General features: G+C 48.9%; 14 protein-coding genes across 14 annotated transcripts; 8 read left to right on the top strand and 6 right to left on the bottom strand.

Annotated features, from left to right (window-relative positions):
* Positions 1-119: 119 nt before the first annotated feature.
* FOIG_14826 (uncharacterized protein) lies at positions 120-1,533 on the top strand (the record flags this gene model as incomplete). The annotated part of the gene is made up of 1 exon (XM_031216117.1): positions 120-1,533. One exon carries the CDS (start codon positions 120-122, stop codon positions 1,476-1,478), a length of 1,359 nt encoding a protein of 452 aa, XP_031054258.1. The 3' UTR covers positions 1,479-1,533.
* On the bottom strand, positions 1,520-2,810 carry FOIG_14825 (uncharacterized protein; the record flags this gene model as incomplete). The annotated part of the gene is made up of 2 exons (XM_031216116.1): positions 1,520-2,120; positions 2,152-2,810. The coding sequence occupies 2 exons, from the start codon at positions 2,808-2,810 to the stop codon at positions 1,520-1,522; spliced, it is 1,260 nt and encodes a 419-aa protein (XP_031054257.1).
* A 578-nt stretch (positions 2,811-3,388) lies between these two features.
* On the top strand, positions 3,389-4,251 carry FOIG_14824 (uncharacterized protein). The gene has a single exon (XM_031216115.1). The coding sequence runs from the start codon at positions 3,522-3,524 to the stop codon at positions 4,071-4,073; it is 552 nt and encodes a 183-aa protein (XP_031054256.1). The 5' UTR covers positions 3,389-3,521; the 3' UTR covers positions 4,074-4,251.
* On the bottom strand, positions 4,193-6,143 carry FOIG_14823 (uncharacterized protein; the record flags this gene model as incomplete). Its single annotated transcript, XM_031216114.1, has 8 exons — positions 4,193-4,517; positions 4,567-4,791; positions 4,851-5,079; positions 5,131-5,198; positions 5,247-5,509; positions 5,560-5,640; positions 5,689-5,790; positions 5,835-6,143. The coding sequence occupies 8 exons, from the start codon at positions 6,141-6,143 to the stop codon at positions 4,193-4,195; spliced, it is 1,602 nt and encodes a 533-aa protein (XP_031054255.1).
* Positions 6,144-6,629: 486 nt separating this feature from the next.
* On the top strand, positions 6,630-7,853 carry FOIG_14822 (acetylornithine deacetylase; the record flags this gene model as incomplete). Its single annotated transcript, XM_031216113.1, has 2 exons — positions 6,630-7,566; positions 7,613-7,853. The coding sequence occupies 2 exons, from the start codon at positions 6,630-6,632 to the stop codon at positions 7,810-7,812; spliced, it is 1,137 nt and encodes a 378-aa protein (XP_031054254.1). The 3' UTR covers positions 7,813-7,853.
* Positions 7,854-7,975: 122 nt separating this feature from the next.
* Positions 7,976-9,445, bottom strand: FOIG_14821 (uncharacterized protein). The gene is made up of 3 exons (XM_031216112.1): positions 9,154-9,445; positions 8,362-9,099; positions 7,976-8,313 (listed from the first exon to the last, which is right to left on the bottom strand). Exons 1-3 carry the CDS (start codon positions 9,319-9,321, stop codon positions 8,074-8,076), a joined length of 1,146 nt encoding a protein of 381 aa, XP_031054253.1. The 5' UTR covers positions 9,322-9,445; the 3' UTR covers positions 7,976-8,073.
* Positions 9,446-9,621: 176 nt separating this feature from the next.
* On the top strand, positions 9,622-11,769 carry FOIG_14820 (uncharacterized protein). The gene is made up of 3 exons (XM_031216111.1): positions 9,622-10,294; positions 10,341-10,688; positions 10,732-11,769. Exons 1-3 carry the CDS (start codon positions 9,704-9,706, stop codon positions 10,807-10,809), a joined length of 1,017 nt encoding a protein of 338 aa, XP_031054252.1. The 5' UTR covers positions 9,622-9,703; the 3' UTR covers positions 10,810-11,769.
* Positions 10,832-11,787, bottom strand: FOIG_14819 (uncharacterized protein). The gene has a single exon (XM_031216110.1). The coding sequence runs from the start codon at positions 11,692-11,694 to the stop codon at positions 10,996-10,998; it is 699 nt and encodes a 232-aa protein (XP_031054251.1). The 5' UTR covers positions 11,695-11,787; the 3' UTR covers positions 10,832-10,995.
* An 874-nt stretch (positions 11,788-12,661) lies between these two features.
* Positions 12,662-13,090, top strand: FOIG_14818 (uncharacterized protein; the record flags this gene model as incomplete). Its single annotated transcript, XM_031216109.1, has 1 exon — positions 12,662-13,090. One exon carries the CDS (start codon positions 12,662-12,664, stop codon positions 13,088-13,090), a length of 429 nt encoding a protein of 142 aa, XP_031054250.1.
* A 54-nt stretch (positions 13,091-13,144) lies between these two features.
* On the bottom strand, positions 13,145-15,394 carry FOIG_14817 (uncharacterized protein). The gene is made up of 4 exons (XM_031216108.1): positions 14,813-15,394; positions 14,485-14,761; positions 13,976-14,436; positions 13,145-13,926 (listed from the first exon to the last, which is right to left on the bottom strand). The coding sequence occupies exons 1-4, from the start codon at positions 15,312-15,314 to the stop codon at positions 13,244-13,246; spliced, it is 1,923 nt and encodes a 640-aa protein (XP_031054249.1). The 5' UTR covers positions 15,315-15,394; the 3' UTR covers positions 13,145-13,243.
* A 1,441-nt stretch (positions 15,395-16,835) lies between these two features.
* FOIG_14816 (MFS transporter, AGZA family, xanthine/uracil permease) lies at positions 16,836-19,218 on the top strand (the record flags this gene model as incomplete). Its single annotated transcript, XM_031216107.1, has 10 exons — positions 16,836-17,109; positions 17,158-17,247; positions 17,298-17,394; positions 17,442-17,535; positions 17,581-17,938; positions 17,988-18,097; positions 18,149-18,319; positions 18,366-18,675; positions 18,724-18,848; positions 18,897-19,218. The coding sequence occupies exons 1-10, from the start codon at positions 17,014-17,016 to the stop codon at positions 19,216-19,218; spliced, it is 1,773 nt and encodes a 590-aa protein (XP_031054248.1). The 5' UTR covers positions 16,836-17,013.
* Positions 19,219-19,270: 52 nt separating this feature from the next.
* FOIG_14815 (uncharacterized protein) lies at positions 19,271-20,295 on the bottom strand. Its single transcript, XM_031216106.1, has 3 exons — positions 20,253-20,295; positions 19,555-20,185; positions 19,271-19,501 (listed from the first exon to the last, which is right to left on the bottom strand). The coding sequence occupies exons 2-3, from the start codon at positions 20,021-20,023 to the stop codon at positions 19,410-19,412; spliced, it is 561 nt and encodes a 186-aa protein (XP_031054247.1). The 5' UTR covers positions 20,024-20,185; positions 20,253-20,295; the 3' UTR covers positions 19,271-19,409.
* A 113-nt stretch (positions 20,296-20,408) lies between these two features.
* On the top strand, positions 20,409-21,415 carry FOIG_14814 (uncharacterized protein). The gene has a single exon (XM_031216105.1). The coding sequence runs from the start codon at positions 20,528-20,530 to the stop codon at positions 21,185-21,187; it is 660 nt and encodes a 219-aa protein (XP_031054246.1). The 5' UTR covers positions 20,409-20,527; the 3' UTR covers positions 21,188-21,415.
* A 643-nt stretch (positions 21,416-22,058) lies between these two features.
* FOIG_14813 (uncharacterized protein) lies at positions 22,059-25,789 on the top strand (the record flags this gene model as incomplete). The annotated part of the gene is made up of 1 exon (XM_031216104.1): positions 22,059-25,789. One exon carries the CDS (start codon positions 22,059-22,061, stop codon positions 25,695-25,697), a length of 3,639 nt encoding a protein of 1,212 aa, XP_031054245.1. The 3' UTR covers positions 25,698-25,789.
* Between the last annotated feature and the right edge of the window lie 6 nt (positions 25,790-25,795).

The following is a 25,795-nucleotide window of genomic DNA, read 5'->3' as shown; positions in this document are numbered from 1 at the left end:
AGCCCGCAGAATCTCCGCATGACAGCTGACAAAGGTCGCTAACGTTAATCCGATCTCCCTAAATCTTCCTCGCAGTCAACTCCAGAAACCCGCAATCTTCCCGCATCAACATAATCACAATGGGTTCTGCGACAAAGCTCAAGGCGTGCTATTCGTGCACGAACGGAAAGCGGAAATGTGACAAAGCTCAACCTATATGCGGGCGCTGCAGTGATCGGGACGTTGAATGCCGATATCCGCCTACGAAGCGGAAGAGGCTGCACTCGTCAGCACCAGGAGCGGATAATGGCGGAGAGAGCAGACTCAGTGTCGGACCACCGAGTCTGATGCAAATACCTTTCTCAACACCAGATAATGGCTTGATAGACCTCACTCAGTGGGCGGCAAGTTTGAGCAATTGGGACACTCTCCCTGCTGCTGAATTGCCAGACGACTCGCCCGCGACGAGCAGTGAGACAGTCTCCAGCCAGAAGGATGCTGTCGACTTCTTCCTCAGACCTGATGCATGGGCCGTTCGTCACATCCCTTTTACGACACCATCATTCCCAAACTCGGTCTGCATGAATTATGTCCACGGTATTCATGAGTTCTTTACTGAATGGGTCACCAACTCTCACAGCCCGTTCATACACAACCAACTCTACGCCGATGCCGGGCTGCCATCAACAATACAGGATGCATTCACATGCATTGTCCTGCATAACTCCAAAACACCCGCGAATGAGACGGTCATTGATGAGCTACTGGCATCGAAAGTATCGGCATTACTCAAGGCATATTGCCCGGACCTCGCTGGTCCTGAAGCGACGATTGCCATTCGTGAGCACCTCTCTCGAACCCAGGCGTTATTCGTCCACCTTGTTCTAGCGCTGTTCTCACCTTCCATTGGAGCGAGAGCCAATGCAGAACAGCAGATACAAACCCTTTTGTCATGGACTCGCCAGCTCTGGGAAGCCGCTCTTCGCGACCCAGATATTGGCCTACCTTGCGATGGCGGTGACAACTCAGCAGCTGCTGCCTCTGCCAATGGCATCGTTTTGGACTCCATCTTCGACGGTGACCCGCTACCCCGAAAGTGGCGTTCCTGGGTTCTTTCAGAGAGTATCCGTCGCATATGGCTAATGGCAACATCGACTATCGGAGTGTACCTTACACTTAAACAGAAATGGGCTGAATGTCATGGCGGTATCTACTTCACGGCTCATAAAGACCTATGGGAAGCTAAAACCGGCTTTGCATGGGCAGCAGCATGTCGGAAGGCAGATCCACTCTTCATATGTAGTTTAGACTGCGAGGGTCTGTTCCTGAGTGCAAAGGCATCGGATGTAGATCCGATGCTGATCAATCTGTTTACGATTATGTGGGGTGTTGAAAGAGTTGAGAATTGGGTTGCGAGAACATGTGAACCTGGAGAGGATGTAAGGGTTTGGAGGGGGACGGATTTGCCTATGGAGAAGGGAAGGATTGCACCTTCATGAGATTTGATATGTGCTAGATAACGACCATATTCTAACCATGCTCACTTATTCTGTGAAGAAACATCAACCGTGACATCCACCACATTCCGCTTCGATGCAGGAGACTTGTACGACTCATCAAAGACACTCCGCAGAAACCCAAACGCTCTTGGCTTTCCGTTCTCAATCTCAGAAACATGGTTCCCCACCGTATTCCTCTCAAACGTAATGTCCGCTCCTTTCTCACAGAGTCTATCAACCGTCGCATCAGTAAGGTCTATAGTGCAGAACTGATCCTGTATAGCCTTGTACAGAAACATGGGCATCGTGGGCGTGTCTCTGTATCCCAGCTTTACTTGCTTATCGTAGAGTTCTTGTAAAATCGGAGCTCTTAATTCCGCACTTCCACCTTTGAAGAAAGCGTATATGTCTTTCCCTGCGTATTTGCCGACATTTTGAGTGACTTCGGTGTTCACTGCTGCCATAAACTCGTCTTTCATCTCTGGGACAAGACAGCTTTCCAGATAAGCTCGTGCCTCGGGATATTGCGCCGTAATTCCTATCAAGAGGGCAATCAGAGTGCCAGCGATCGGACTCCTGTTGATCTTGTCCAGGGCGGCGGAAATGTCATCCACGAGACCGCCGACAACCGCTGCTGAGATACTGAGATCTGGTGAATTAAGATGGTTGTAACTCAGCCGCGGCGAATGTAGCAATCGAGCCCCCGCTGTATCCCCAGATTGCAGTGTTAAAACCCGGGTGCTTTCTCAGATTGAGAAGTTTGTTAACAGCGCGTAAAGCGTCGAGGGACGCATGGCCTGCCTGAACACTTGCGCCAAATGCAGCGGTCGGCCCAAGGTGATCTGGAGTGTTGATGATCCACCCGAATGACAGCATCTCAGTGATTAGAGAAGTGCTCGACTTGATACCAAGATTCGGTTCGCTTTTTGCCATCACTCCAGATAAAGCGAACGATGGGCTAGAGTCGACGTTGCATGTATTGTATGCGAACTGATACGACAGTATCGCTGCTTTGCCTGATGGGGAACAATAAAATGAGGTTGGAACGAAGAGCGTAGTGACAGCCCATGATGCCTGGCCCCTTGAATCAGTTGAGCGGTAAAGAATATGGTAGACCGCTGCTGAGCCCTCAACAACATTAGTGAGGTTCGATGCAGAACGAATGCGGAGAACATCGCCAGGTTGTCTGATCTCCCAGTCATCGGGGGCAGAATACCATGGGTCTTTGCTTGGTGGAAGCTGATTCTCGAGAGGTGCATCGTCAGTGATAATACCGCTGCTGGAGGCTTTTGCGACGGCGCGCAGATCGAGTAGCCATTCTAGAGAAGCCATTTTGAAATAAGCTTTGTTGGAAGAGCAAGAGCAAAGTGAAGGTCAGCATGAGATGTTCTCAGGCCACCGTGCCTCATGCTGACATGCTGTTACAAACAGCAGGGATCGCCCACCAGAGAGACAAATCAGAAAACCCTGGTCGGATAGGTCCGATTATCCCAGACGGAGGAGAAATATAGAAAGAGTAGTTGTCTGCATCTCGAGCTCTTCATTTGGCCATATTTCTCGATTGAATTCATCTCGGGAATTTTAAGTCAGGCGGCCCCGGAGTGAGCATGCTGATGATTGCCACCTGAAGAATGAGGCATTGCAGTGCTAATTCTTGTGCAAGGAAGAATGGTGGTGTTGGAGGATATATCGATTCTGGGTGTATTCGCTATTTTTTTATCGATAGGTAACAGTCGTGAGAGGCCAGAGTATGTATCGGCAGTCTTTTCTTTTAAAGAGCTAGCACTCAGTCGATGTTACAAGCAAAATAGAGCTACTGGCAATAAGAAGCTCGCCGTACAGAATTCCCCAAAAGCGTAATATCACACGGACCGCCAACAAAGCGGAAATCTCCACCTGCGCTGTTTTACGTGAGACAAAGTCTGACGTGTGAGATTATAGTTCTCACTACAACTACCGAAGGAGTTTGCAAAGCATTTATAATTAAACCCTGACTTTTTTATTTCTTTCTGACGGGCTTCACATTCAACACCAACATCCAACATGACGAAGCCGCAAATCGTCGTGAAAATACCCCCAGGCTCCGATGCGGAGGATAAAAGTCTCGTATCAGCCCTGACTGATATTGTCAACACGGCCTACACGAAAGCCGAGTCAGATATCTTCATCCCATCATACCAACGGACCTCCACCGCTGAAATCGCCAAATTCTTAAGCAACGGCCAACTCGCGGTCGCTTACCTCCAACCAAATAACGAGCCCATCGGCTGCGTTTTCATCAAACTCATAACACCCACCCTCGGAGAGTTCGGCATGTTGGCACTTGACCCACAGTACCAAGGCACTGGTACAGGGCGACAGCTAGCGGTCTTTGCGGAAGATGAATGCAGACGAAGAGGTTGTACGACGATGCAGCTAGAGATTCTTGTGCCAATGACGTTTCATCATGAAGGGAAGGCGAGGTTGCTGGGGTGGTATACGAGGATGGGTTATGAGCTTGTTAAGTTGGGGAACTTTGCGGATGACTATCCTGATTTGGTGAACTTGCTTGCTGGACCGACGGAGTACAGGGTTTTTGAGAAGAGTCTTGTGTAATGATGAAACTAGCTGTGGTATGAATATAAAAAGGCTAATGAGTTCATGATTGTAGTCTGGCCGCTTTGATAGTCTCTTCTCGCAGCTGAAGATCAAGCCGGACATGTCAATGTCGGAATCTAGGTCTTGGCATGAATATCAACATCATCCAGAATAGCCTCATTTCTCTTCGCAGCCGCATCCCTGGCCCTCTTAAGCCGTCTCGTCGCAACATCAACTTTCCAAGTGAACGACCAAGTGATAACGTTCATGACAATAGCCATACCAATAAACCCCATTGCGATTCCAAACGACGTAGTATACCTTGGTGCGAAGCGCGAATTGAACAGCTGTGATCCGACTGCACCTCCAATCTGGCCGTAGCTATTCGCAAATGCAATGGCAAAAGCTGACCCGGTGGCTCCATCTGTGGTTTGAACTCTCCATGGCCACATCATTGTGTACCTAATTTGTCAGAAACCTGTAGTTAGAAGGGCAGGGCTTATGTGCTTACCAAGCGATTGAGAACCCTCCTGCTATTACAGTAGCTGCATACACACCGCCTGTGCTGGGGAAGGTGTATAGAACAACGTAGCATGCTTCGATGATTATCATGAAGCTCAGCGGGATCAGAGGTAAGGGAAAGCGACCGGTGTTGGCGATCCATCCGAATACTATGGTGAGCACACAAGCAAAGATGGCTGGGGGGATGTTTAGCAGCTGAGCTTCCGCGATGCCGCTGCGGCGAACCAAATGTCAGCTCTTACGCTGCCTCAAAGCATTCCTTTGGATACTTACGTGAATCCCAAGTTCGCAATAACCGTAGGTTGGTAAAAGGTGAGCCCCGTCGTGCCAATGGTATAGAATGCCCAGCAGAGAAGAAACAACCAGAGCTTGTGGTCTTTCAGTGTATGCCAGAACTCTTTCCAGTCAAAATCCTTCTCGGAAGCTCTGGGGGCATTGATGGGAAGTCGAGCTTGGACGAATGCCTTTTCTTCTTCGGACATCCAACGAGCTGTGTCTGGGACTGGCTCTAATGTTAGCAAAGGTCAGTTGAGAGGTGATTCTGTGTTCTTACAGTCTGGCATGAAGATGTATGCGAAAACACCCAGAAGGATAGTGAACACTCCCTCTGTCAAGATAAGCCTAGAGCTTGAGTCAGCCTAGCCTTGAGATATGTTGGTGGGTGCATACCATTTCCATCCCGACAAGCCTTGTGCGTGGACACCATCAAATGCAAAGGCAAGCACACCGCTAACGACGGCACTGAAGTTACCAAGAATAGTGACAAGAACAATACGCGATGCCATTTCATCGGGTCGATACCAGTAGCATAACTGCAGAAGCATACCAGGCCAGAGACCAGCCTCGAAGAGACCAAGAAAAGCGCGGACTGTATACAAGCCTGCGGCATTTTTCACTGCGGCGTGACAGACGAGAACGATGCCCCACGATATCTATTGTATCTGTCAGCTTAATGGGCTGGGCACGGAATGAGGAGACGAACCATGATTCTTGCTTGCCAAACTGATGGCTTGAGCCGCTTTACTAATAGGTTTGAAGGTGTTTCTGCTAGGATATATGGGATCTATCAAGTCATTAGTGATATTCGCGAGAGTTGACATCTGACACATACATAGTAGGCCATAGTGACAAAGTTGTAGTCATCAGCCGAGATGTTTAGCTCAGTCATGATATTCCTCGGCGTTCCGCGATCCATGATTCGAGCATTCGAAACCTACAACATCAGCACCTTCACGTGAAATCTGGTGTTTCACTTACGTTGGCAGCATCAATCGACTTAACCATGTACATAACCGAAAGCAAAGGAATGAGATGCCAGTCAATTCTCCGCAACAACTTCTTCTCCTGCTGACTACTCAACCTAGTCCGTGCTCCCATAAGTTCTCCATCATAGCCGACAATATTATCGTTTATATCATCCGAGGTATGGATAGATTCTCCGCGGGTGACGGTGTTGTAGTGTTGCTTGACGGGTGGCTCTCCGGGTGAAGAGTCGGCAAGTTCATGAGTTTTCTCATCCAAAGTTTCATGGCCCAATTGGCCTTTGGAGATACCGAAAGTAGCCATTTTCGTGATGCTCTTCTTAAGATTCGCAAAAACTATCAAGGTACTCCGATAAAGATATAAGTCCTGACACCTCTTTTCCCGTGTATCCTACTCCTCACCCAACGGTATGTCGACATCCGCGATCGGCATTCCTCATCTTGGCGTGGGGGAGGGGTATAATCGCGCAACCCATTGACTCCAGCTGTTATCTCCAAGACTATCTCTCAAATAATACTACTCCGAAAACTCATGCGGATGTTTCTATAAAAGGTGTTGCCATCTCGGGTTGGAGATAATATATCCCCGCTTTCGGGAGATTTCGAAATACTCCACGTCAATGGTGACATCTGTACAACGATAAAAGAGGAAACTGATTGGCTTTTCGAGATTGCTTATCAATTTTGGGCGGTCAACGTTGTATTGTTTTATCAGGATACACGGAACAGGAATTCTCCCGTCTTTCGTATCTTTTTACCCCTCTTTGTTATCTGCAGGCTGCTATCGACCATGAAGTTCATCAACACCATCGTCTTCACTGCCGCTGCGGCGACGGCGTTCAACCTGGGAAGTGTCCAGTTTCCGTTCTCCCCTGGATCTCTCAAGTCTTCAGCACTTCTTGAGCTACACAAATCACTTGTCGAGCGACCCTCAATCACTGGCTCTGAGAAACACGTCACTGACTTTCTCCAAACATATCTCCGAGAAGTGGGTTTCACCGTTGAGACTCAGTCAGTCGCCAAGAACCGCGATAACATCTTGGCTTATTGCAATAATACGAGACAAACAAAGGTTCTCGTGACTTCTCATATTGACACTGTTCCCCCATTCTGGCCTTATGAGCGACGAGGTGATGAGATCTGGGGGAGAGGAACTGTCGATGCAAAAGGCAGTGTCGCGGCGCAGATCATTGCTGTTCAGGAACTATTTGAGAAGAAGGAAGTCAGTGAAGGTGACATAGCGCTGTTGTTCGTCGTGGGTGAAGAAACAGGCGGACCCGGAATGGGCAACGTCAATGATCTAGGTCTATCCTGGGAATCTGTCATCTTTGGTGAACCAACAGAACTCAAACTTGCTCGAGGTCACAAAGGTGGTTTGGGATTCACTATCGAAGCGAACGGAAAGGCTGGTCATTCTGGATACCCTGAGACGGGAAGCAATGCGATTGATAGCCTTGTTCGTGGATTAGCGGCTCTTCAAAAGATTGAGTTACCTGGGAGTAAGGAGTTTGGGAACACTACTCTCAACGTGGGTAGGATTGAAGGAGGTGTTGCTGGAAATGTCATCCCGGCGACTGCTTATGCTACCGGAGAAGTCAGAGTCGCTGGCGGAACTCCAGAGGGTATTAAGGACTTGATACTTCAAGCGGTTGAGGAGAGTGATCCGAGCCTTGTCGTTGAGTTCTCGTATGGTATTGGACCAGTACCTACAGACTATGATGTTGACGGTAAGTAAGATCACAAGAAGATGGGACTGTAACTGACATCTGATAGGCTTCGAGACTATAGTTCTGAAATATGGAACAGATATCCCTCGGTTGAAGGGGAGCCATAAGAGATATCTGTACGGACCTGGCTCGATTCTCGAGGCGCACTCTGCGCATGAGCACTTAAAGGTTTCGGATCTGGAGCAAGCTGTTGAAGGATACAAGAAGTTGATATCTCATGCCCTTGATCAACCTTCTGAGCTGTGAGGGGGGATAAGTCAAGATCAATTTAGATCCTTGGCTCAGAAATTCCTATGTGACCATCTTCCAATAGATCACTGCCAGTCCTCAGGTCTGGTAGCAAATAAGACATCAAAGTTCCATAACTTAGAAGGTATGAGCCTCGCTGTGTATAAAGAAAGTCAATTTCCTCCTATATCCAAACGCCCGCTTTACTATCCATGCTTAGACATCTAAGAACTCTTTCCATGCTATATCGCCAGATGCAACCAGCACATCTGCCCATGACTAAGCCTCTTCTGGCTTCCGTCCTGTGATGAATCGATAACTCGTGATCAATCTCAACTCACGACTTCGAAACTCCCTCTTCACACCCTCCATCAACACCATAACCTGATCGTGCGAATAATTCCATACGCGCGTGAACAAAGCTGGTGTATGCGACTCAACCGACATTTGCATATGCGTCAGCTCAAATTTTCCCAGCTCCTTCAGCGTCGGATCTTTCGCCCATGGACCAATGGGTATCTGTAAAGATCAGTAAATCATCATCGAGACAGTGAGATAAAAACTTACCCTGTAAACTCTCTCAACAACATCTTCAAACCCAGCATCAATCATCCACTGCTTATGATACTTTGCAACATTAATCTGCTTCCCAAACATCTTACTCGCCTCATCAAGCTTGTTGACCCACTCCATCGTCCACGGCGCCCTATCACAACTATCGTCGTCGCTGAAGATCCACGCATCATACTCCTGCATCTCCATGTACCCGCCTGGCTTGAGATTATTAAGCGCCTGCTTGTAAAACCTCATCCAATCTGCACTCGTGCCACTGAGCGCCCGACCGTGGATGTAGTCAAACCTTTCACTCTCGCGGTACGTCCACTCATCTTCGTAGTCGTCAACGTGAAACATGCAGTTGCTGGGTACCCAGTCCGGCTGGATCGGGGAGAGATCGACGCCGGCGACTGTTGCGTTGGGGTACTCGTCTGCCATTTCTATGGCCCAGATGCCAGTGCCGCAGCCGAGATCTAGGATGCGGTATTCGTCGGGTGAGTCTGGGTTAGGTAGTGGCGCTGTGTGCAGGGCGCCACCGAGGAGTAAGCGCCAGATGTGATGTTGAAGATCTAGGCGCTGTTGCTCCTGGTCGTCATTGGGGAGGACGTATTGACCCTCGCGAAAAGCGTGGTAGCGACGACCATTTTCATACTGGTAGTCGTAGATTGATGACGTGGCGGAAGCAGTGTAGGTTGAGCCTCGGTCAGAGCCATAAGTAGAGTCTGCGTCATCGCCAGCTATTTCATCCTCCTAAAAATGATCAATACGATAAAATTATTCATGTGTCAATGAGTGAGAGCGTACATCAACTTGGAGCGGCGCATGCTCTTCTGGCTGTTGGTCCTCGTCATCTGCGGGCGATCGGCGCGTCTCGCCAGGATCTTGACCCGACAGAGTGGTAACGGGTGGAGGAGACCCTGACGCTACGGGCGACGAAGAAGTCTTGGGTTTGGAATCCTGTTCAGAGCCCATAGTGGTAAAGTTATCGCCCAAATAAGCACTATTAGGTATGTGAAACCGTAGTCGATAGCGTCAAGTCTGGTCAAGCGGAAAATGAGTGAGGGAAAAGATGATCAGCCACGTGGGGAAAGGCACGGGACACACGGAGGAAGAGAAGAAGAGCAGAGAGAAAATTGGAATTCCAGGGCCATGGTACGATTGGGGAAACACGCGAGGATGATCTCGATTGGGTTTAGTAATATCGATCTAGGAATGCATCTCCGTCTTTAAAGAGGGGGCCCAGACTCTAGCAGCACTAAAGCCAGGCCAAATCGGCTAAGGAAATAACCCTCACCAAATTTCTCCCTTTCTCCTCTTTCCTTTACAGAACCAACAAGACAAACGGCAAAAAGCAATGGCCAACGATAAACTCATCTGCGTCATTGGCGCCACAGGCAACCAGGGCGGCTCCGTCGCCCGTCGCTTTCTCAAAGCGGGCTTCAAAGTGCGTGGCTTGACCCGCAACACCGCCTCACCCTCCGCCCAAGCCCTGTCATCGGCGGGAGCCGAAGTCGTGGCTGTTGATCTCAATGACGTCTCGACTCTCAAGAAAGCGTTTTCCGGGGCGAACGTGATCTTCAGCGTGACTAACTACTGGGAACCGTTTTTCCGACCAGATTGTCGGGAGCAGGCTGCCAAGGAGGGTATTTCGTGTCGAAAGTTTGCGTATAATGTTGAGGTGCAGCAGGGAAAGAATATTGTCGATGCGGCTGCTACCGTGGTGGACAGCCTGGATGATAACGGATTTTTGGTCTCGACGTTGAGTCAGGCTGAGAAGTGCAGTGGAGGGAAATTCAAGGAGTTGTATCATTTTGATGGCAAGGCTGATGTTTTTCCGGCGTATGTTGACGAGAAGTATCCTGAGCTTGCGGCCAAGATGTCGTGCATTCACACGGGGTACTTTTATACGAGCTTCAACATTTTGCCCGACTCTTATATGAACAAGGTAGGTTCATCCACGTTTGCCATGGGCTGGCACTGATAAGAAGTAGCTCCCTGATGGAACCTTTGAAATGTCTTTCACTACCTCCCCCGACAGTCTCGTTCCTCATCTCGACCCAGTGGGAGATCTAGGCAACTTCACCTACGCCGTGTACCAAATGCCTCCAGGCAAGGCTTACATGGCTGAAGGCACAACCTGCACATGGCCAGAATGGATCGAGACCTGGGGTCGCATCAACAATGTCCCTGTCAAGTACCGCCAGGTGACACCAGATGAAATGACAGCCGCTACACCTGATCGAGATGCGGGAATTGAGACAGGATATATGTTCTCGTATACTTCTGATCCGGGATACGATGGCGGCATGAAATTGCTGAGGGCAAAGGATATCCGAGAGGTATGTGTTTTTTTCTGAGTTTGGAAAGATGCTGACTTTACAGGCTGGCATTGACTGCCCCATGACAAGCTGGGAGGAATGGGCCAAGAAGTACGACTGGTCTGCTATTCTTAACAAATAAGGGTTACAAGATATATAGGCATGGTCATTATTAGCGCAAAGTCTGTTGCAGAAAGAACTTATTAGAGTAGACTACATTACGGCCGAAAGCATGATAAATAAATATGAGAACTATAGGTATTTTTTTTTCCAATTCGCTGTTGCATTTCACTTCATGTTACCTGATGACCAAGCCGTTATGAACTCGTTACTCCTCCAGCTGCCATTTCGCAGCGCCTTTCGCATGTAACTGAACGGTATCAAACATGGGCATGTCAACGTCCCCCGGCTTTAATATCATCTGTAACTCTGTACATCCCAAAATAACTCCCTCAGCACCCCTCCCGTACAAGTCCCTGATCTGATCCAGGTAAAACTCCCTTGACTCAGGCAGTACCTTATTACACGAAAGCTCTTCGAAAATCACACGATCCATCCTCTTCCTCGTCTCCTCCCTCCCTGGCACAAGTACCTCAACCCCAAACCTCCTCTCCAGCCTCCCCTTCAAAAAGTCCTGCTCCATCGTAATCTGTGTTCCCAGCAATGCAACTTTCTTCAACCCTTCTTTAATAATAGCATCACCCGTAAAGTCAATGATATGCAGCAGTGGAAGACCCGTTGCATTTTCAACATCTTCCGCCCAGCGGTGATTCGTGTTGACGCAGAGAACGATTGCTTCTGCGCCGATGGACTTGAGATTCTTTGCCGCGCTGCAGATTTGGCGGGATACTTCGTTGTAGTTGCCTGTTTGGAAGAAGCTGAAGAGCTCGGCGTGGTCGAAGGAGTGGAGGAGCAGTTTGGAGGAGTGGCCGCCGCCGAGACGGTGTTGGACGTAGGCGTTTATTTGTTTGTAGTAGAGGAGGGTTGCGTTGTAGGTTGTCCCGCCTAGAAGACCTAGCACGCGCATCTTCGCTGGGTACCGTGCTGGCTTTTCCCCTTGATATGATGGAATTGAGGCAGAGAGTTGAAGCGCAACAGTTAGTGATGAGGGGAGTTTGTAGTGATTAAACCACTTCACCCTTGAGTTGAGTGGAGGTGGGGTTGGTTGTGTTAGTGCAAGACCTCGAAGGAGCTGGCTCTAGCACGCTGGAAGTAATCCTATTGGCAGAAAGTTCCTTATCGGGTGCCCTGACACCGTTAGTCTTCTCGCTGGACCCACTGCATTGTACTACTCTAACGGCCACATTCGAGTGAGCATTTCTTCTAAATAACAAGTCAAGATGCTTGGAACATTGATATCGAATCTCTTGGATAAAATTATTGCTGTCATGTACACTTGCACTAAGCCGTAGTCGGCTGGCCCTAATTTCACTGCCTCGGCTTAAAGTCTCGCTTTCCATATACCAAACCCTCCAGACTCTAGTGCTCCTTATATTTATTAAATGGGAAAATAAAACGGAAATAAAACACTTTTTAAGTAGAAAATGTCCAAATGAGAAGATTGTTCTTTCTTCTATTATACCGAGGAGGCAAATGGCTTTGTTAATTAACGTATACGTATTCTGTTCAATAAATAGAGTAATGTGCTACCGGGTAGTATCACCAACCTCAGCAAGTGATAAGTGGACGCGACAACAGCACCAGCATTCTCCGTTTGCGCAGTTCTCACAATTAAATAGGAAGATTCCGACTCTCCTTACTAATTGATAGTATGCTGAGCTCTTCAACTTCTCGTCCGAGTCTCCAATTGATAGCTTTCTGGGATCCGTACGATGACGCCGGAGGTCCGCGGGGCTCGGAGATGGCTCCGCGGTGATGTACTGACATAAATGACACCAACTCGGATAACTGCGTTTTCTGCTATTTCCGACCACATTTTTACTACATAACGACAGATATAATTTCTTCAATAATCTCTCTTTGAATATCTAAAAATGGCTTCTGCATCATGCCACGTTGACTGGACATCTTCTCTCGACAAGTACGAAAAAGGCTTTGAGAGTATCTTCATCGGCGGACCAGAAACCACCCAAGCCGATCTCGAAGGTCTCTTTACTCAAGACTATACATCAATTGTGGATGGAAAGCGTATCGAATTTCCCGAATTTGTTGAGCACATTCAACATCTGCGCCAGGTTACGACAGCTATCAAAGTCCAAGTGACGCACTTCCTTCGCGAAGGTAACCAACTCGCCGAGCGTCATTTTGTCACTGCAGAATTCTCCAACAAACCTCCATCTAAGTATGAGGTCTTTCTCTTCGCTACCGTTGACGAGAGTGGAAGGATTGAGAGACTGGTGGAGACTTTGAGGCAGACGGATGGTTTGGAGGAGCATAGGGATCTGGGCAGCGCTAGGTCTTAAGTAGTTCAATCAAAGTACTGGGAAGATCCAAAGCAAGAGCATCGCGGGGAATGATCTTAATTCCATCAATTATAATCATCATTAAGACTCCAAGGGTATAATGCTATCTAAACTTTCCCAAATAACTATAAACAACCAAGACAAAGAAAATTATTAGGTTTCCTTGACTGCCTCAATCAGCTTCCATTCCCATGTCGTCTGATGCTGGATGCACTCTTGAAGAATCTCAGGATCTTCCCACCACCAACGTTCAGCGACGATGTATTCTCTCCACACTTCCATCCAGAGCATACGGCCCACAAGATTACGAAGTTCTTGTCTCAACCCTTCTTCAGATATGTGGCCTTCTCTCACATACTGAAGCTGACTATTGTTAAGAGGAATAGCGAAGAAGGATGTCGTCTCGATACAATCGGGATCAACACGCAGTGAGGCACCATTCAGCCAGAGAGGGAGTAACTTGCTTGGGTTTGTGCAACGAAAACTAGCTTCCAGATTGAAGAGAAGATGATCTTCGATCCAGGCCCGTAAGAGAGGCCCGAGAGTGCTAGTGACGGGAAGTGGATCAATGATGGTGAGTTGTAGTGAGCCACCCGGCTCAAGACATCTATGAATGTTTCGTAAAAGAGCGGGGATGTCTTGTGATGGCATAGCGAGAGGAAGACGTAGTGAGTGAACGGCTTCAATGGTAGATGGAGCGACGGGGAATGCGGAAGGTGATCTGACTGGTGTGAGAACAGGATGGATGTTTGGGAAGGAGGCGGGTGATAATGGTGCTGCTGAGAGATGGTAGACTTGTTTGCTGTGATTTACGGCAGCGAGATATGAAGTCACAGCTGGGAGATGTTAATTGAGTGAGATGAGTACGTGAGTGAGATTACTTACCGGGCGTTTCATAAAGAGCAAGGATCCTCTTCGGCGGATCCGTCGACTCATCATCGAGATGATCATCATTAATCTCAGAATACTCTGGTCCGTCCATGTTGAACATAGCGGAGAGCATCCACTGCATCTTCTCAACCTCCAGATCCTGACATAAACTTGGTGGATTATTGGCGCCCTGCGACTCAGCGAGACGCACAAGTCTCACCATATTGTCCTCTTTGGCAAGTTGCTTGACACCCAACTGCATCGCGTTGAGTTCCTGGGGGATGGTAGCTTCTGGCTCAGGGACAGGTTCGTCTGGGAATTGGAATGACGGCTCTGTGGGTGTGCATGCCCACTCACTGGGAGGGCGCCAACTATCGCTGCTTTCGACTCGTAGTGAAGCTGTGGATGATGGCATGCGTCGTGGAGTCTTGGCTTTAGTTGGTGATCGACTGCTCTGCGGACGCTGAGGTTGAGATCTAAATGAGGTAAGCGGACTGACGTTGCGAATGAAGATTGAGACTGACTGAGTACTTGGTGAACGAGCGCGATGCTTAGACTTGATACTTGGTGTCGCCATTATAGTAACACCGCAATTGATGAGATACGGCGTGTCGGAGGATGTACGTGGAGATGTTGTCGCTTCTGTACTTCGCGCAACAAAAGAATCATCGCTCAAAGTTTGAATGAGAGGCCAAGGCCGGATGATGACACGCTCAAGGGTTTCTGTATCCCACGGCGCAGTCGACGATGTGAGCGTTGGTGAAGGCGGATCAAGAAGCGTATTATCCTCAACGTATGCCTCTACCAAAACATTAGCATGAGACGTAACAACCACTGCGCGTTGTCGCAAACCTTGAGAGCGCTCCAGAATCTGCACATTTCGCCTTGCGCTGAGATCGACAACCCTCGCCATATTAATCGTCGTCTGCTCACTCCCCGTCGAAAACGTCGAAGCTTCATCTGCCTCTAGTTCATAATTCCCCGCTCCAGCGCTCGCTTTCGAAGACGTTGACGACACAGAGTCATCCCCCCTCTCCGCATTTTTTCGTTTATGATAAAAGCTCCCTAACGACGGCGCCTCGCTCGAAGAGTTGGACCCGCGACTAAAGATGGATCGCGCCTTTGTCGCAGATTTGCTGGTCGTCGCTTTGTTCTCACGGTGTTCCTTTCGCGACTCCTTGGGAGCAGCCCAACTGACTTCCCACATGTTGAGGCGGTATCGATCAAGGTCTGAGATTCGGAGGGCAAGGTTCGATGCTGGTTTTCGGAGGATGGAGTAGAAGCGGTCGCGAGTGGAGGACTCTGCCGCTGCGTCTGGCTCTGTTAATGAGGACGGCGCCATGGTGTCATGCATGCTGAGCTGAAGGACAACAACAACGACAAAGCGCAAAATTGATGGTGGAACAGGGAGCAGGGGGGAAGAATCGGCAGAGGGCTGCATACGAAATTAAGAAAGAGAGAAACATACCCAGGGGATTGGGTCAAATGGAGGGAGCGGGCTTGCAGCTGGCGAATGCAAGGCTGAACTCTGTCGTCTTGTGGAGAGTGTCGAGGCCTCACTGAGAACGGGATTTGCCGAAGTCTAATAGCGAAAAGTGGCTGGCGGAATGGAGGATCCGAGGGCCTGGGAATGCGGTATGCCAGCGGAAGGGAAGGGGTTATTTACGCGGACCGCACGTGTGACATTAAGAATACGGTAGCTTACGATTTACCCGAATTGAAACGTTAATATTCTGTGAAACCGAGAAAAGACTGTTAAGATGGGGGAGATTTCAGCTTTGCTCATGCAGGGGAAAGAGACCGATCACCCCATGCCATGGGTCTCGATGCGGCCTGGGCGTTGGAGTGGCTTGCGGCTATCAGACGCCCTTTTCATGCACTGGCTGAGCATAACTTAGATGCCATTGTTTGCTTTGACGATCAGCATGCCGATGTTTTTGCACTACACAAAGAGATTACTCAATGAAGTTTGTTAATAGCGTTTGTGTTCATCGTTTGAAATTATCAATAACAAGTCATGATGACTGCTACGTACATACAACACTCAGCTTGTGTTGTTTCACGATAACTTTGATATTCTTAACAGCACCGTAATTGGCTCAAGCGGAAAGAAATGCACGTACCATGGATCAAATACCTCGCACCAATGCCGAGAAAGCAGTAGCTCAAAGCATCACTTTCGCATATCGTGGCTTGAAGTTCTAGACCATTTGCGGGGACGTGATCCCCAGCCCAAACCCGACACGAGTCTAGTCCCACCTGAATCTCGATAAGCCAGCCTGAACTAAAACACCACTGCCACGAGCTCAACACTCGCACAACCTTTTCCGCATTGTTGGGTTCTCGTGGCTTGGCGGAGCAAACAGTACAGTACAGCTCAGCGGTCTGTGGGTAGCACAATCAGGTCATGTTTCCTTTGTTATTTCCTTGGATTAACGGAAACGAGGGTCCGAGGGACGGGCACCTGGTGTACCTAGTGCATTGATTGCACTGAGATATTGGAGCTTATTCTCGCCACTCTTACACCCAAAGATCAAGACACAATCGCCATTTCGTATCATCGAGATAGCGCATCTAATTAATCGGAAACCACAAAAGGAACGGGAATCACGCGATTATTAACTTCCCCCTCGCCAAACTATCGAAAGTCTCGCCCCATCAATTTCCCTTTCGTACCTGAGCAATGTGCAACCACACATATTTGCTTTTTTTACGAGACCAAACCACATGGTAGCAGTGGCTTTTAGCGTTCCTCGGCCAGCCTCACCAACTACCCGGATAACACTTCCACAAAGACCGATTTCGGTGACTCCCGCTAAAAACGGAGTTGGTGTGCAGCCTTGATTCTTATTGATCAGTATTGTTTCGCGTGGCTTGTTTGGTGAGACGTAATCATGCAGAGCGGGAGGTCTAAGCGAGGTGTCAACTATTGTTGGCTGCGTTATTATTTCTTTATCCCATGTTACCCGCCATTATTTTATTCATGAGCTTTATTTTCTTTGTGCTGAAAAAGAAGTTGTTTGTGATCGACAAAGATCAGTCTAGAAGCAATCATGAGAAACCACGCGGCAGATCTGGCCACAAGGTTCAACGGGAGTGTCGCAACCTCCTTCATTGGCCGGTTCTTCAGGCTACAAGGCAGTAGTCACGTATGTTTCATTCCAGTCGCAAAGCACTCCTTACTAATGTGCTTTTAGAGTAAGGAGATCGACGGGACGACATTCTTGAAAGAAGTTCGTGCTGGGGCGACGACCTTTGCTGCTATGACGTATATCATTGCTGTTAATGTAAGCAGTTTGTGAGGAAGAGTGGGAGGAGAAGTGCTGATGAGATGTAGGCTTCGATTCTTTCGCAGACGGGCGGACCTTGTGTTTGTGATGAGACGAATAGGATTGATTGTGATAAGATTGATAGTTATGCGATATGTAAAGAGGGTGAGTTTACATTTACTTAATTAAGATGAGCACTGACGAGATTACAGAGGTGAGGCGAGACCTCGTCACGGCTACATCAGCCATCGCAGGACTGGCCAGTCTTGTCTTTGGTCTCTTCACCAACCTTCCAATAGCCCTTGCGTAAGTACCCATCTCCAAAGACTTCACTCATCTAACGAGAAACAGACCTGGCATGGGCCTCAACGCCTACTTCGCCTTCCAAGTAGTAGGCTACAATGGCTCAGGCAGTATTCCCTACGGCGTCGCATTAACAGCAGTCTTCACTGAAGGTCTCATCTTTGTCTTCCTTGCACTGACGGGCATGCGACAATGGCTCGTCAAACTTATCCCGTCAACCATAAAATCTGCGACGGGAGCTGGTATTGGTCTCTTTCTTACAGAGATCGGCTTGTCTTATGGTTCGGGTATTGGTGCTATTACTGGGGGGTTTAACGCAACGCCTTTGGCGATTGCTGGATGTCCGGTTGATAGGATCAATCCGGATACTCAGATGTGTGAGGGCGGGATAATGACTAGTCCGAAGGTAAGTCAATGACCCTGGTTGTGAAATGACATGCTGACATGGATGAAAGCTTTGGACTGCGATATGTGCTGGTGGTTTACTGACGGCGTATCTCATGGCTTTCCGGGTCAAATACGCTTTCATAATCGGCATAGCATTCGTCTCCATCCTCTCGTGGCCGTAAGTTATCCCCAATCCCCACTGACTTTATGTGTTTCTGACAAGAAGCAGACGAGATACTGCCGTCACATACTTCCCTCACACGCCAGAAGGGGAGTCTCGATTCCAGCTCTTCCGCAAAGTTGTATCTATCAACCCAATGAAGCATACCCTCAACGCTCTGGACTGGAACGTCGGCCAACACGGTACTCAATTCGCCCTCGCGCTCTTCACCTTTCTCTAGTACGTTCCTCATCCACTCTGATCTTCCCTTCACTGACGAACTCAGTGTCGATATCATTGATGCAACAGCAACAATGTTCTCCATGGTCCGTTTCTGCGGCGTTGTCGACGATCGAGATGGAGACTTTCCCCGCTCAACACTCGCTTACTGCTGTGATGCAATCAGTATCTCTATCAGCGCTCTCTTTGGTTGTTCACCCGTTACAGCATTCATAGAGAGTGGCGCTGGTATTGCTGAGGGAGGTCGCACTGGTCTTACAGCTACGACTACTGGTTTCTTGTTTCTTTTGTCCATCGTGTTTGGGCCGATCTTCTCGTCTGTGCCGCCGTGGGCAACCGGACCTGCTCTGATTTTGGTAAGTTGTGAAACAGACATGGGTCTGGACTTGACTAATGTTTTCTAGGTGGGATGTATGATGGCCCGTCAGATCACTGAAATCAACTGGCGTTACATCGGCGACACACTCCCCTCATTCGTCGTCATCGCCTTCGTCCCATTCTCATACAGCGTGGCTTACGGTATCATCGCGTAAGTTACCCTTTACTTCAAACCATTCCCCAACTAATGTCCCCTTAGCGGCATGTTTCTCTACACAGCTCTAAATCTCATGATTTCTCTCACCGTCCGCATCTCGGGCGGTAGAATTGAGCCAGATAACTACGACATGAAAGAATACTGGACCTGGAAAGCGCCCGGAAGGAAGCCCTGGTTTGTACGAGCTTTTAGAAACGCTGCCTACTCAGCAAAGGATATGCATAAGTCTAGTCCTCAAACTTTTGATGCCCATGGTGGCTTGGACTGTGAGATGTTGAGGGTTGCGTCGTCGGATGAGAGGAAGGATGATGCGCGCGTGTCGGTTTCTGTACCTGCGCCTGCGCTTTCTAGATGCTCTCGTTGAGTAACTCATGGTTTCTCGACTACCTGGCTGTCTTTCAATCACGCGGCTGGGGCACATTATTTAATTCTTGTACATGCTTATTATTACTGGACCGGAGATTGATCAATCATTTGTTACCTACTAAAGATGTGTTTATTGAACAAGTAGATGAATGATGGCTGTTCTCTGGGATGCCTTGAGGCAACCGCAAATCACTGGGAACCTTGATGAGGCCTCTTGCACGACTTTGGCTTCCAACCTTCAGGTTTCAAGACCTGTCCAGCCGGATCAAATCCTGGCGCGACTATCACACGTTAGTTCATCTCTCCACTCACTCAATATCATCTCATTACTTACCAGTTGTCCCAACAAGAGTCCAGTCACCCAAACTCCGGGCACTCTGCCACTCCTCCGCCGCAACAACAACCTGAGGTCTCTGTCCACCGAAGAGATCATTCCCCATTACATGATCCCTCGTACAAGAGCCATCATTCTTCGACAACGACAGAACAAGAGGTGCACCAGCATAATAGTGCCAGACTTCCGCGGCGTCGAGTTTATGCCAGAGAGATTGTCCCGCGGAGCCTTCGAGCAGATAGTAAATAGCTGTGCTGATGGATCGATTGGTTCCTGGGACGGTAGTCGGATCTACGAAAGTTTGGACGAAGTAACCCTTTTCGGTGTTTGGCTCGAGTTTGAGAAGGTCGACGACTTGTTCTGCTGAACAGTCTGTGATGGGTTTATGTTTGGTGCGGCGGTCAAGAGATTCGGGGAGGTGGAGGGCTAGGGTGAGGGGGAGCCATGACAGAGCTAAAGCAAAACGCATGGTTGATGAATTAAGTTGAACGAGTTATCTATATAAGAGTGAGAGGATGCTGTCGAGTCAACGGTCCAGCCATTTCAGGCGGACATCCTCCATCCTTTTGTACCTCATCTCTCAAGCCGTGCTTACTCCCGGCAGTTTCGGATCGACAATGATGCGGGGTGGCTGGAGGTGTCAGATTCACCGCTTGCAAGCAGTAAAGCGTGAATTACCAATCTCACTCATGACGTACAGTCTTGCACATCCTCATTTCACGGCTGAATCAGTCATGAAGGAGCAAAATCCTTCCGTTATACGCTCACGTATCTCACACTGACACCGCTGGAGCTACCAATGGGATGTCACTGAGCGTATAGAGCGGGTACCGCCGCGTGCCGGGGTCTGGACCCTTAAATGTCTCAATCGGGAAGCCCCGATATTGGAGGAGTTATCAGATAAGAAAGTCTACTTGAACGACGAGTATTCCTCTCAACTCAAGCAGACTTCGACTTTCTTGTTATACGCAAAATGGCAGCCAAAAAACCTCAAGAGATTCTTGCTGCACTTCTCCAAACGGTCGAGGGCGCCATCGTCCCCTTGACGAGTGATGGCGTCCGCTCAGGCAGCAAAGTTTTCGGCGCAGCAATCCTCTCATCTCGAACCCTCGAACCTCTGACCGTCTCAACGAACAACGAGCGCGCCTCACCCCTTCTACACGGGGAAATAAACTGCATCCAAACATTCTACACACAAACATATCCCGATCCCAAATCTCGACCTAATCCCCGTGAAGACTGTGTCTTTTTCGCAACGCATGAGCCTTGCAGTCTATGCTTGAGCGGAATTACATGGTCTGGTTTCAAAGAACTGTACTATCTGTTTACATACGAGGATAGTCGTGATCAGTTCGCTATTCCGTATGATATCGAGATTTTGGAAGAGGTTTTCCGGGTGAGGGCTGAGGGGGAGAGTGATGAGGCTGTTGCGAGGAGAGCGTTGTATAACAAGAGGAATAAGTTCTTTACTGCGAAGAGTGTTGAGGATCTTGTTAAAGAGATTGAGAATGGGGATGAGAGGAAGCAGTGGAGTGAAGAGGTTGGCAGAGTGAAGGCGTTGTATTCTGCGTTGAGCGATGAGTATCAAAAGAATAAGCAAAGTGGGATAGAAACATCAAGTACTTGGAAATAATTAATGGACTTGGTGGACTTGGAATGAGCGTTGGGTTCTTTATGCCTTGGCACTGTTGAGGTACCTACAGAAGACCGCTGGAGTGACCAGTATTCTATCGCGCTAGCCTAAGTACAGCTCTCAAAGAGAGTTGAATACAACGAATATATGCGTATCAAAATAAACCATCAAAACCATCACTATTAAAAAAAGGAACTAGTAAATTACAGCATGAACAAAAGAGAACGCTTGGTGACGGTGCATCTCACAAGCGATCTCAGCTGAACCGCAAGCCTCACGGGCTAAAAATAACTACCGCGTTTGCCACGCTTTGCCATCTCCAGACCGCGATAAGATAACCACTCCAAAGAAAAATCGACTTTCCCATCGGAAAAACGATCCCATACAAATCTCAAAAGACGGATCAATCTCTCCCTAAAAATTGATGCTTGAACAAAACCCCGATCGAAAAATCGGAGCCCGAGATCTGGATCGGGCCGCTAGCATCTTAGCGTCGGCCTAAAAGCCTGGAAGAAGGGTTATTCCCCGCAACACCGCTACATCATTTGTTCATCACGTACGACCTGACAATTCATGCTGCATTATCGCGAGAAGCGCCTTGCCGTAGACTAGCCATATTAGATGATCCTTTAAAAGCAGAATTTCGATAATGTTCATGCACGATAACGGTGTAGACTGTAAAAAGAACGAACGATGTGAGGTTATCACGACGTGTATGGATATCAGGAGAAAGTTAAATTGACTTACAGTAGGTTTCATGAAGATCATCTTGGCTAGTCTCAACGTCATGGCTTAATATTGCCTTGGCAAACCCACAAAATAATACCGCAGTGAATACAAACTTTGCTTCGTCAACATTCGTTTGTTGACGATGGAGTCCGACATCGCACATGATCTCGACAAACTCAACATTAGCGATATTCTCAACGCAGACTCACGACCTACGTTTATCATTGATCTTGATCCTGATGATGAGACACCACTGCGCTCAAAGGCTATTCAGCCTGTGTTTTGCAACAGTGGGCTTGCGACGCATGAACGACTCTTAGATGCCGTGCGCGGTGAGCAGAGCGAGAGTGAGTATGGGGAGTTCAAGACTTGGGCTACAGGGATTACAAAGCAGGATGATTCGAAGGATGTGTTTCCCTTGTTCTTTCTGTACAAGGGCTTGCTTTGGACGGGGTCGACTGTTGCGAAGAGATGGAGGTTGATTAGTGGGAATCGACTTTGGCAGCACCCCGATACGCCGGCGAGTTTATCATCGGCTGCGCTCTCGAGAGCAAGTACGCCGGGCCTCAAGGATCAGAATACGCCAAAGGCAGAGGTTTCGAAATCGCCAAAGCAAGACGAGGCGAAGGAGGCCCAGCAAACTCCGAGTGAAGATACAACGCAGGAAATGACGCCCACGGAAGCAACATTGATAGCGTCTACGCCCCGGAAATTCCCATTCAGATCTTGGTGGCGAGGCAGTACCTCAAAGGGAAGTTCGGATCGTAACACGGGCAGTTCGAGCAGCGGCTCCATCATACTAGGTAAACCCGAAAAGGCCGTCGCAGACTGGACGGTCACGAACCCCAAAGGTCTCTTATCACCCTATATCCGCCTCCTCCGCGCCATAGACTGGTCCTCAACACCCCTAGGCCCGATGTCCTCCTGGTCCCCCGAACTACGCCAAGTAGCCAATCTCGTGATCAACAACCCCCACCCCGCGAATATCTTCTGGGGAAGCGATATGACGATGCTCTACAACGAAGCTTACGCACTTCGCTTCGCGGGGAACAAGCATCCGTCTATGCTAGGGACTGGAGCGTCGGGGCCTTGGTCGGAGGTTTGGGAAGTTCTTGGGTCAGCGCTGCAAGAGGTTGTGCGGACGGGTGTTAGTTTCAGGAGTGATAATGATGATCTGGCATTGTATAGGAGGGGGTTCTTGGAAGAGACGCATATTTGCTGGTCGCTGACGCCGTTGTATGGCGGGACGGAGAGGATTGTTGGGTTTTATAATGCGCCGTTTGAGACGACGGACTTGGTCTTGAGTCAGCGACGTATGGGGACTATTAACAAGGTCAGCGAGTCGTTGAGGAAAGCATCGAGTATCAAGAGTTTCTGGAAGTCAGTTCTTGATGGCCTTGAGGATAACCATCGAGATGTCCCGTTTGCACTTCTGTACTCTGTCGGCGAGGCTGAAGAAGCAGATCATCAATCTAGTTCGTCGGGGAGCACGATATCAAGCAAGTCGTGTTATTTGGAGGGGACGATTGGGATACCGCTTGGACATGCTGCTGCGCCGGAGCAGATCGATCTCAAGAGGAGTTATCAAGGCTTTGTGCCTTCGTTTCGAGAGGCGATGCGGACGAGAGAGCCTACGCTTGTGAGGATTCGGGATGGCACGTTACCTGAGGACTTATTGCATGGGATTCAGTGGCGAGGATTTGGCGAGGCTGGTACGGAGGCGATAATCTTTCCGGTTCGACCTACAAATGGCGAGACGGTTCTGGCGTTCCTCGTGCTGGGCGTCAACCCCCGAAGACCTTATGATGAGGGGTACATTTCCTTCGCAACACTTCTCAACAACCAACTCGCCACTTCACTCGCATCAACCATTCTTTTCGAAGACGAGACCCGACGCGGCCGTGACGCAGCAGAAGCAGCAGCTCTAGAAAAAGAGGAACTCACACAACAACTAAATCTCCAAGCAAGTCGTCTTCGACGAATGACAGAGCTATCGCCTCTGGGTATGTTTCTCACCAGTCCAGAGGGTATTCTCCGCGAAGCAAATGATCGCTTCTACGAAATGACGGGTCATAGTCGAGATACGCAGGGTGATGTGTCCTGGGCTGATCTCATGAAGAACTCGGGCAGTGTAATGGAAGAAGGATGGCATCGACTAACGCAGGATATGCTACCTTGGTCAGGAGAAGTTAAACTCCGAGAAAGCTTTGAAAACTCCGTTAACATCCACGGTGAATCCATCGACTTCTGGGTTCTCGTCACAGCCCATCCTGAAATCACCGCCGGCGGAACTTTGCGGTCCATCATGGGTTCAATAACGGATATATCTCATCTCAAATGGGCACAAGGTTTACAGAACCGAAGATTGCAAGAAGCAGAAGAAACGCGACGCCAACAGAACGAATTCATCGACATAACATCCCACGAGATGCGCAACCCCCTGAGTGCAATTCTCCAATGCGCAGATGACATCACCTCAGCGATGCAAGCATGTCGCACCAACGGAATCGCAGCTTCACGAGAAGTCATCGAGTCATGCCTCGATGCATCGCAAACGATAGCGCTTTGCGTTCAGCACCAAAAGTCAATCGTAGACGATATCCTCACGGTTTCAAAACTCGATTCTAATCTTTTGCTCATCACGCCTGTGGTCTGTCAACCACAAGCTATCGTTGAGCGAGTGGTCAAGATGTTTGAGTCAGAGATGCTAGCAAAGGATATAACGCTTGAGATTGATATCAGTTCTGAGTTTGAGGAGCTAGCTGTTGATTGGGTTGCCATGGATCCGAGTCGCGTTCTCCAGATCCTTATTAATCTCATGACCAACGCTATCAAATTTACTGCGTCTTCGACAACACGGGTGATTAAGGTCGCGGTGGGAGTGTCCAAAGAGCCTCCAAAGATCGACAACATTCCTGGCTTTGCGTTTGCGCCTACCAGAGGTGAAATTGGGAGTGTCGTTGGATCTGATGAATGGGGTTCTGGAGAAGGTCTATACGTAAGGTATCGAGTACAGGATACAGGCTGTGGATTGACGGATGATGAGAGAAAGTTGCTGTTTCAAAGATTCAAGCAGGCTAGTCCACGAACGCACTACAAATATGGCGGTAGTGGTCTTGGACTGTTTATATCGAAACGGCTGGCAGAGCTACATGGCGGTCGAATCGGCGTTGCGTCAACGGCCGGCAAAGGCAGCGACTTTGGTTTCTACATCCAAGCTCGACGATGTTTACCTCCCAACGAGCAAGACTCCCCCCAACCAATCCTCTCCGAAATACCCTCTACCAAAAAGACAGTCCAGCTCCTATCCCCCAACCCCTCCGCCCGAACCCGTCGCGAGAGCATCCTCGCCGCCGTCTTCACGCCCAACTCCCTAACAATCCACATCGTCGAAGACAACCTCATCAACCAAAAAGTGCTAGTAAACCAGCTGCGCAAAGCAGGCTGCACAGTAAGCGCCACGAACGACGGGCTTGAAGCTCTAGAATTCTTAAAAAAGACACATTTCTTCAAAGCTGGGGGATCAGACTTGTCGGTTATCCTGATGGACTTGGAGATGCCGAACATGGATGGGTATCAGTGTGTTAGAGAGATTAGGAGGTTGGAGAGGGAGGGGACGATTGCGGAGCATGTTCCTGTCATTGCGGTCACGGCGAATGTGAGGGATGAGCAGATTCGGATGGCGCTGGATAGTGGTATGGATGATCTTGTTTCGAAGCCGTTTAGGATTCCGGAGGTTATGAGTAAGATTGAGGGGTTGTTGAAGAAATACAATAGGTAATTGGGTTGGAGTATGGGTTCTTCAGGGTTAGATTTATTGTTAAGCATTAGGCGTCATTATAGTGTAATTCACATTCGACTGGTCCATCAGCATTTAAT

This window comes from Fusarium odoratissimum (assembly GCF_000260195.1).
Source record: "Fusarium odoratissimum NRRL 54006 unplaced genomic scaffold supercont1.44, whole genome shotgun sequence".
NCBI lineage: Eukaryota > Fungi > Ascomycota > Sordariomycetes > Hypocreales > Nectriaceae > Fusarium > Fusarium odoratissimum.
Note: the sequence above shows the minus strand (reverse complement) of the source record. Positions and strands in the feature narration are given on the sequence as shown.

Excerpts from the sequence above, each read along its gene's own strand:
- FOIG_14815 (XM_031216106.1), bottom strand. The coding sequence starts at position 20,023 with ATGCGTTTTGCTTTAGCTCTGTCATGGCTCCCCCTCACCCTAGCCCTC. Across the intron at positions 19,502-19,554 it reads GACTCTTGTTGGGACAACTG|TCGCGCCAGGATTTGATCCG; the intron begins GTAAGTAATGAG and ends AACGTGTGATAG.
- FOIG_14824 (XM_031216115.1), top strand. The coding sequence starts at position 3,522 with ATGACGAAGCCGCAAATCGTCGTGAAAATACCCCCAGGCTCCGATGCG.
- FOIG_14820 (XM_031216111.1), top strand. The coding sequence starts at position 9,704 with ATGGCCAACGATAAACTCATCTGCGTCATTGGCGCCACAGGCAACCAG. Across the intron at positions 10,295-10,340 it reads CCGACTCTTATATGAACAAG|CTCCCTGATGGAACCTTTGA; the intron begins GTAGGTTCATCC and ends GATAAGAAGTAG. Across the intron at positions 10,689-10,731 it reads GGGCAAAGGATATCCGAGAG|GCTGGCATTGACTGCCCCAT; the intron begins GTATGTGTTTTT and ends CTGACTTTACAG.
- FOIG_14821 (XM_031216112.1), bottom strand. The coding sequence starts at position 9,321 with ATGGGCTCTGAACAGGATTCCAAACCCAAGACTTCTTCGTCGCCCGTA. Across the intron at positions 9,100-9,153 it reads ATGCGCCGCTCCAAGTTGAT|GAGGATGAAATAGCTGGCGA; the intron begins GTACGCTCTCAC and ends GATCATTTTTAG. Across the intron at positions 8,314-8,361 it reads TTGTTGAGAGAGTTTACAGG|ATACCCATTGGTCCATGGGC; the intron begins GTAAGTTTTTAT and ends TGATCTTTACAG.
- FOIG_14814 (XM_031216105.1), top strand. The coding sequence starts at position 20,528 with ATGGCAGCCAAAAAACCTCAAGAGATTCTTGCTGCACTTCTCCAAACG.
- FOIG_14819 (XM_031216110.1), bottom strand. The coding sequence starts at position 11,694 with ATGCGCGTGCTAGGTCTTCTAGGCGGGACAACCTACAACGCAACCCTC.
- FOIG_14817 (XM_031216108.1), bottom strand. The coding sequence starts at position 15,314 with ATGCATGACACCATGGCGCCGTCCTCATTAACAGAGCCAGACGCAGCG. Across the intron at positions 14,762-14,812 it reads GATTCTGGAGCGCTCTCAAG|AGGCATACGTTGAGGATAAT; the intron begins GTTTGCGACAAC and ends ATGTTTTGGTAG. Across the intron at positions 14,437-14,484 it reads GCTCGTTCACCAAGTACTCA|ATCTCAACCTCAGCGTCCGC; the intron begins GTCAGTCTCAAT and ends TACCTCATTTAG.